Source organism: Asparagus officinalis, chromosome 5 (assembly GCF_001876935.1).
Source record: "Asparagus officinalis chromosome 5, Aspof.V1, whole genome shotgun sequence".
NCBI classification, from domain to species: Eukaryota; Viridiplantae; Streptophyta; class Magnoliopsida; order Asparagales; family Asparagaceae; genus Asparagus; species Asparagus officinalis.
In genome coordinates, this window is record NC_033798.1 from 7,880,627 (window position 1) to 7,889,159 (window position 8,533).

Consider the following 8,533-nt stretch of genomic DNA (forward strand, 5'->3'; position numbering starts at 1 on the left):
TGTAATACGTGGAAAATTCTTCTTTTGAATGTCTGAATATGCTTCTTACATTGTTCTTTATAATAGTTTACTTAAAGTTAGTACTAGTAATTTTCTAAACTTGTCTAATCTGCTAATGATAAGTTATCTGCTCACTGAATGTAAACTCACCTAAATATTTTAAATCTTTTTCAGATGAGAAATAGACAGCTTCAACTATAGATTGGAGTTTAGGATATGAGAAGGATCTTCTAGAGAATGCTTTGATGCTCAATTTATAGTTATCTTAGACATCTTGTTATGCTTATGTAATAAGAGCAAATTGTTGAAATTTTAAGAAGACGTGAAGGCTACATATGGTGTGCTATCTTCTCTCATGTTTGCTGGAACCTATGGATCAGTAGGAATAAAGTTTTGTTAATTTGAAAATTTGAGCTTCTCTTGTAAACAGATTACTAATCAGACAATTTATGGATTGCATGAATGGTCAGGGGATGGAAGGGGTATTGCAGCAAGACACTTATCAACTAGGCTGGAGGGGCACCCAATATCAAGAGAAAGTATTTGGCGACAATTGACGAGCTTTTCTTTTTTCTATGTTGTCCTCTCTCAGTTCTGTATATACTAACAGCTTATTTTTATCTTTTTTGTTTAATATAGAAAGTTTAATTTCTACTATGTACATGTATGACTGGTTTTGGTTCTTCCTTAAATTTGTGTCAACAATGAATGACGGCAAGGCCCACTCTTCATCTTTATGGATCTTTGGAAGAAGAAGGTTATACATCACTTCTAGTAGAAATTCTTTTTTCTATATTACAACATATGGACACAGTTCGTGTCCCTGATTTTGTATTGAACCATCTTTTGATACTTTTGGTTTTTAATGAACGAGGTATAACCCTTGTTTTTGCTTCAAAAAAAAAAGAGTCTTCGAGTCTTGGAGTGAACTTATTATAATGTAGTTTTTGTTTTGAGATTTCTATATGTCAATAAAGTTTCTTTTGTTGAATGTTTTTTATTGTGATATGGAAGTGCATAGCATGCTTAACATGTGCTTTCACATGTGTCGACATTGTCATCCATCCCAAAATATGCTGCATATTTTGGGGGCGTAACAAAGCAAGTCTAGTAGGCAAAAGAAAATTGTTTTCTCTGTTTCTAGTTAATTAAACTAATTATGGTATATAGCTAGCTTCCTCTGTGCAAATTAAGTAAACAGAACTAGCATGTGACTCTATTCAGTAACCGTTGTGATTTTGAAATGTTACATGTCCATCTTCACATGACAATATCATAAATACATCCTAGATCTAGGTAATGAATTACCTTGAATATTGTATGCGTGTCCACTTTTTGAAATCTTCCCCTGCAGGCTAAAGTAATGGAGAAGATTAAACACACAAGTGTGGCAGGAAGAACAAGATTTCTTTATTAATTAACTAACAAAATATGCACCTTCAACCCTTATGCTTATAGTTCAAGATTGGATACTCAGTTCCTGTTTCGATCTCTTATTCTTGATTTACAGCAATTGAATACTTTATGTGAAGAAACGAAGTAATCATATCATATAGTCCCTAACTTTCCCTAATTTGAATAGGATATGACCTTATCAAGGTAAAATTCAACCTCTTTGTCATGATAGAACTCTAAACTTATCAAAATATAAGAAAACTACAAAAAATCAAATACAACATTCCACCATCTCAGGTTTCAGATGCAACTGCTGTAATATGTTTTTAAAAATGGTCAGGGATGGCGAACACAAATTTATTGAATTACAGCATTTGTTAATTGCGCTGGGTTTTTTTTTTTTTTTTTTTTGAGAGAGAAAAACAAGGGATATACCATGTTCATTAAAAGCAAAAGTATCTTTACAAAAGTAGGATTCGATCTGTATCCATATGGATTAGTAGATAGAAAAAATAATTTCTCTAACTATGGATATATGTATGACATTCTTCTTTCAAACATCTATGAAGGTGAAGAGAGGGCCTTGCCGTCATTCACCGTTGACATAGATATAAGAAAGAACCAAAGCCATCCATACATATAGTAAAGAGAAATTAAACTTTCTATAGACTAATTAAAGCAAACTATCATATTACAAAAGAGATGTTCTATACAGTCAACAGCTGAAACAAATTGATAAAGCTTAATTAGACACCGTTGCACCTCGAAATAGGCTTATCTTCCAGAGCATCTGCTAGCTTAAAAGTAGCCTTCCCACTGCCAGAACCTGACCAATCATACAAACCAGAAATGGCTAAGTTAATGATATCTGTAGTAGAGAAGGGTGTCTTATCAAAAATATATTTATTTATTGATGTCCATAAGAACCAGCATACTGTAGAGAAAACAGATCGCCATATAATCCCATCAGTTTTAAGTAGAGATTCAATAGCTATGAAAAGATCATATAGTGATGTTGGCCACATAAAAGGTAGATAATAGTCACTGAAATATTTCCACACTGATTTGGTGAGAGTGCATGAGAAGAATAAATGATCACTAGTTTTAGGATGTATACCACATGTAGAGTCACCAAGCCAACCTTTCTTTATAAGATTATCTTTGGCGTGAAGCCTGTTCATGGATAACAACCATGTGAAGAACTGAATTTTACTTGGCATAACTGGATTCCAAACAACTTTGTATGTAGCAGATAAAATTCCTCTAAAGTTTAAGAAATCGTAAAGAGATTTGACAGTGAAAGAACCATTTGTTGAAAGAGACCATAAAGGGATGTCAATATGTTTAGTAATATTGTGCAGACCAATAAGATTCATGAGCTCAAGTTTGGCAGTGTAAGAAGAAGACGAGATGCTTCTTTTCAAAAGAGGATGCTAGTGCCATATTTGATTATGAAAGTTTCCCTGACTGCGAATAGAAACATTTTTAGACAAGGATAAGTTGTATAAACATGGGTATAAACTTGATAAAGTGTTTGTACTAATCCATTTATCTTTCCAAAATCTTATTTTTTGACCAGAGCCAAGAGTCCAATGAATAAGATGAAAAAATACTTCTTTGTTTGAGATGATATCATTCCAAAACAAAGAATTAGAAGAATTGCAAATAGCTAATTGAAGAAGTGATGCCTTTCTGATATAAAGATGATGAAGGAAAGCTCCAATTAAAAAATCTCTGTCAATACATTTCCATAACCATTTAGCAAGAAGTGAGATATTAAACAGCTTAATTAAGATCCTTCACTCCTAATCCTCCTTCTAATTTACTTAAGCATACTTTCTTCCAATTGACTAAGGATTTGAAAGGTTTGGAAATATTTTTACCAGTCCATAAGAAGTTTCTCCTGATTTTATCAACTTCCCTAATCACCCATGTAGGTAGTTTGTAGAAGGACATAAAATATAGAGGGATCGAAGAAAGAACTGAGTTTAGCAAAATAAGCCTTCCTCCAAAAGATAGACAATTACTCTTCCATGATGCTAGTTTCCGATGCAGATTATCCAACATAGGTTGCCAATCAGATTTAGATAATTTACCACTCTTCAAAGGAAAACCTAGGTACTTGATTGGAAGTTTTTCTAATTTGCATCATAGGGATGAAGCTAGAGATTGGCCTCCGTTCTGCATTCTACCAAAGTATATAAGAGATGACTTTGAATAATTTATTCCCAAGCCTGAGATATCTTCAAAGATATATAGAATTGTCTTTAGAACAGATATGTCATTGTAAGTACTTTTAACAAAAAGTAAAGTATCATCTGCAAATTGTAAGATTCTTATTTGGTTGAGAGGTTCCTTTATACTCAAGCTGGATAGAATACCATCTTCAACATTATACATGATCATTTTGCACAAAACATCAACAGCTATGTTGAAAAGTAAAGGAGATAAAGGATCTCCTTGTGTAAGACCTTTTTTGCATTTAAAAGACTTAGAAGGAGATCCATTAACAAGAACAGCACAATTGGAGGTGGAAATAATATAGAAGATCCAAGAGCACCACTTCTGACCAAAACCACGAGCCTTAAGTAGATTAATAAGAAAATTCCAATTAATAGAATCAAAGGCTTTAGCAAAATCAATCTTAACCATAGCCACTTCCTTTTTCCTTTTAGAACAAAAATGTATCATCTCATTTGCAACTAAGATAGAGTCAAGGGTTGATTTGCTAGACTGGAAGGCTGATTGAGTAGGAGCAACCAAATCATGCATATGAGGTGTCAATCTGTTTGCTAAGATTTTCGTGAAGATTTTGAAAATGCAGTTGATAAGACTGATAGGTCTAAAATCTTTCACTGTGGAATTGCCTTTACTTTTAGGAATGAGTGTGATGAGAACTTTATTCACCCTATGAAGAGCTGAAGGATTCTGAGAAAAGAAATTCATGAGAGCAACAAGATCACTTTTAATTAAATCCCAGAAAGGTTTGTAGAATAACAAAGAGAAACCATCTGGACCTGAAGCCTTGTTTGGATTCATATTAAAAACAGCATGTTTAATTTCAGATTCTGAAAAGTCTGCCTCAAGAGAAGAAGAAAGTTTTGATTTTGGGAAGGATATAAGAAGTCCCAGTTAACTGTCATGTTGCTCATGCTATCTTGACCAAAGAGGTTAAGATAAAAATCATAAAAAGCTTTAGCGATTTCACCATTGTCAGTAATATCAGTACCCAAGTGATTGATGGAAACAATATGGTTTGATCTTTTGTGAATGGAAGTTGTTCTATGGAAGAAAGATGTATTAGCATCACCCTCTTTCGACCATTGGATACGAGATCTTTGTTGCCAGTAAGCTTCTTCTTCTTGAATGATAGAGGCATAACAAGATTGATAAGATTTTCTCTCATCTAACTCAGTTGAAGTTAAGGGTCTTTGCTCTTCAATTAAGTCAAAGGAGTTGATTTTAGATAGCAGACTATCATTTCTAGAGAATAGAGATCCATAAACATTTTTCCTCCACCACTTAATTCTTCCTTTTAGAAGATAGAGTTTTCTAATGAAGATATCTACAGGAGTAACTTGACATTGAAAAGATTTCCATGAAGATTCAATGAAAGGAACAAATTTGTTGTTATGAAACCAACTCTTTTCAATCTGAATAATGGAGGATTAGGTTTTATACCCCCACAATCAAGAATAATTGGAGAGTGATCAGAGCCAATAGAAGGTCCATAATATTGGAGACTTAAAGGATGTTTCCTATCCCGGTCAGCACAAACTAAGAATATATCCAATCTAGCTAACACAGGGTTGTGACGTTTGTTAGACCAAGTAAAATAACGTCCAGACAATGGTAGGTTGATAAGGGAATTGGATGAGACAAAGTTTCTGAAAGAATTGATATCTCTAAAAGAACTATTTTTGCCATTTCTTTCCTCTGATGATAAAGTAGCATTGAAATCCCCACAAATAATCCATGGACCATCAAAAATCTGACGAAGTCTTGAAAGTTCCCACCAATAAACATCCTTGTCTTCTCTATCAATGGGAGCATTGACTGAAGTGAAAGTGAAAGACTAATTAGAAGGTGTATGAATCAATAAGACCGAAACAGAGAAGATACTAATATATGAACGTATCATAGTGAACGAGTTAGACCATCCAATAATAACATCACCCCTAGAATCAGAGGAGTCAAGGATACACCGGTGTGGTATTTTGTTGCCTCCCAAAGAACGAAGTTTCCTAGCAGAAGGTTTACAGAGCTTACTTTCCTAAAGATCGATGATGTCAATAGAGGAATGTAGAATGAAGTCCTTTACCAAACTTCTCTTATTGGGGTCATTTAGACTACACACATTCCATGATGCAAATTTCATTTAAAACTATATAAAATGAAAAACCTCCAGAAAGAACTCATAGATCATACTTCTAACAACCTGAAGATATTCTATCAACTTCTTTAACCTTCAACTTAGCTATAGAATTCTCATGCAATTTAACTCCACAAGAAGTCACAATATCCTTAATGAAATCATTATTCATAGCATTCAAAGGCAACATGATAGAAGTAGATGAAGAGGTATTGTTTTTCGTACCTTTTTTAGCAATTTTAGAGGCAGATTTAGATGAAGAGATGTGTTGCAAGAACTTCTTGTGTTTGCGGCTGATAAGAGCTTTCCTTGCTGAACGAGATGTCGAAGAAGATTGCTTATGTGAAAAACCTGGAGGAATAGAAGTGGACATCTGAAGGGCTGGAGTATCATTTGATTTTGGCGGGAGAGAGGTAGCTGAAGAATTTGAATTGCTGACGTCATGTTTCCCGCCAAAAAAATTAAGCCAAGTTAATTTCTCCAGATAGGCCGTTTGTCCATTCCAAATATGCTTGACTAATTCTACTGGGAAATCATGAATAGATTTGGCAAACGACTCAGAGCTGTCATTAGAAGAATTCGCCTGAGATTCTGCCTGATAGTTAGTTGCCAAAATTGGCAAATTTTGAATACCCTCTGGTAACGGCATCGCATTATCCTCCTTGATTTCCTCTGCATTTGAAACCATAACATTGACTGCTTTAGTCTTATCTGTTTTGAGAACAAATTGAACTTTTTCCGGTCAACTTACTACCGGAGGTACGATGACATTATCAAGAGTGACTTGATCAAGCCATAGAGAATCAATTATCACTTCTCCTTGCATTTTCATAGCATTAAGTTGTGAGCCAATAACTTCTGAACCAAATTGTCCAACACCAATAGGTTGAATTTCCAAATTCACTTCTCTAGTGAACGAATCAATTTGAGAAGTATAAGAACAGATAATGTTTCTTGGAATACATTCAGCAGATTTAACTTGAACAAGCACTCTAATATCGTGGTCATTAACTTTGTCTTTGATGTTCTTACAACCCCTCACCATTTCCCCAAAGGATCCTATGATCTTCTTGGTAATATCCAAGGACCAGAATTGAAATGGTAAAATTTTAATCTTAATCCATTGAAAGAAAGAAGAATTCACAATTTTCATACCCATATTTTCTGTACACGGTGCAAACCAACCCTTAAAGCATTCAAAATTCAAACTTTTTTCGTCAATTGCTTCCGACATTTGAAAAGAAGAGGGGAATTCCACCAAGTAATTCTTGTCTTTAATAGGTATAACTTTTCTACTCCAAGACTTCCAATTGAAAAGCCAAGACAGCTTGATTTTGATCAATTCTAACGATGGAGCACCTTCAGTGATAGTGAGAATAGCAAAAGAAGTGAGCACTTTGGAGTTGTTGCAAAGAGTTGTAGATTCTGACAAATCCACCTTCTTCTCTAGAGGACGAAGATTAGATCTGCAGAATTTAGCAATATGCCCTTCCTCATGACATTTGAAACAGATGAAAGCCCCCTTAGGGCAAAATTTAACTGAATGACGTTCATCCCCACAGTTGAAACATCGTCGGGGTTGTTTGGGATCCATGTAATCTGATGGGAAGGGGTATTTGAGAAGCTTATTGTCCATCTGGTTGGATTTCTTTTTCCAGCTAACTACTGTCCATCCTTGATCAGAATCAAAAAGGGTTTTAGAAATCCCTAGTTTCTTTTGCATAGATCCAAAAGAAGAGAACGTGGGGGGATCACTATGGGGTTTTTTCTGAGACTGAGAGCTTCTCCAACCGAACGCGATCCCCCCAAATTGACGCAAAAAAAGTTCCTGTTCCTCCTCCAACCGAACGCTTTCCCCAGCGCCATTTTGGGGGAGAGCTACAGTGCTGCGCCATTATATGTATTATATAATTATATAATTATATAATTTGTTAAATATTTTAAATTTCAAAAAATGTTAAAAAATAAGAATAATAAAAGGAATATTCTTTTTGGTGTAATATTTGGTGTAATGGGTTGGAGATGGAATAGTAATTTGGTGTAAAAACTACACCAACTTGGTGTAAAAACTGTAATGGGTTGGAGATGGAATAGTAATTTGGTGTAAAAACTACACCAACTTGGTGTAAAAACTACACCATTTTGAGTTTTATGGTTGGAGATGTGGTGTAAAAACTACACCAACTTGGTGTAAAAACTACACCATTTTGAGTTTTATGGTTGGAGATGCTCTGATGGCTGTCAAATAGGGAGTTGAACGAATGTGGGAAAACTTGTTGACGTGGCTGATACATAGGGGCGGGTGTAGGTACATGGGGAAGGGAAGAGAGAGGTTTTAGAAAAACTTTTGAGATCACATATCCCTTGCTGACATCATGAATAACGTGATGGCAAGAAGAACCAAGAAGACCACTTTGAGATGAGGAAATTACCTGAGTAGCTTTGATCTTTGTGAAATCACCTGTCTTCTTGATCGCCTCAATCTTCTTTGTCGCTCCGAACTCCATTGATATGTTCTTGATCTTTAACAAAATGATATTAATCTCTTCTTTTAAGAAGAATATATTGGTGGGAACCGCAGATAGTGGGAGGGTCCAATATAACTCACAAGATATTAGGTTTAATTGCCCTGGTTGGTAACTTGAGTAATTATAAAACAAAAATTTTTAAATTAACCAAATTTCGGCCATCGAAGCCCATGTCCTTAGAAAATTGGTATGCTTTTAAAAATAAGTGTTAATTCAGTCAATTTTTATAATTAAATTA

The 8,533-nt window shown here is 34.7% G+C and overlaps 1 protein-coding gene across 4 annotated transcripts; it reads right to left on the minus strand.

Annotated features, from left to right (window-relative positions):
• On the minus strand, positions 1,816-8,281 carry LOC109844082. 4 transcript variants are annotated; one of them, XR_002247873.1, is made up of 4 exons: positions 8,200-8,281; positions 8,003-8,052; positions 5,993-7,545; positions 1,816-2,221 (listed from the first exon to the last, which is right to left on the minus strand). XR_002247873.1 is itself a non-coding variant. In XM_020413096.1 (2 exons), the coding sequence occupies exons 1-2, from the start codon at positions 6,453-6,455 to the stop codon at positions 2,142-2,144; spliced, it is 543 nt and encodes a 180-aa protein (XP_020268685.1). In that variant the 5' UTR covers positions 6,456-7,539; the 3' UTR covers positions 1,816-2,141. The 4 variants fall into 4 exon arrangements, 2 of the variants coding, with proteins under 2 accessions (XP_020268685.1, XP_020268684.1); XR_002247874.1 differs by lacking the exon at positions 1,816-2,221 and adding an exon at positions 4,485-5,451; XM_020413096.1 differs by lacking the exons at positions 8,003-8,052; positions 8,200-8,281 and having other exon boundaries at positions 5,993-7,539.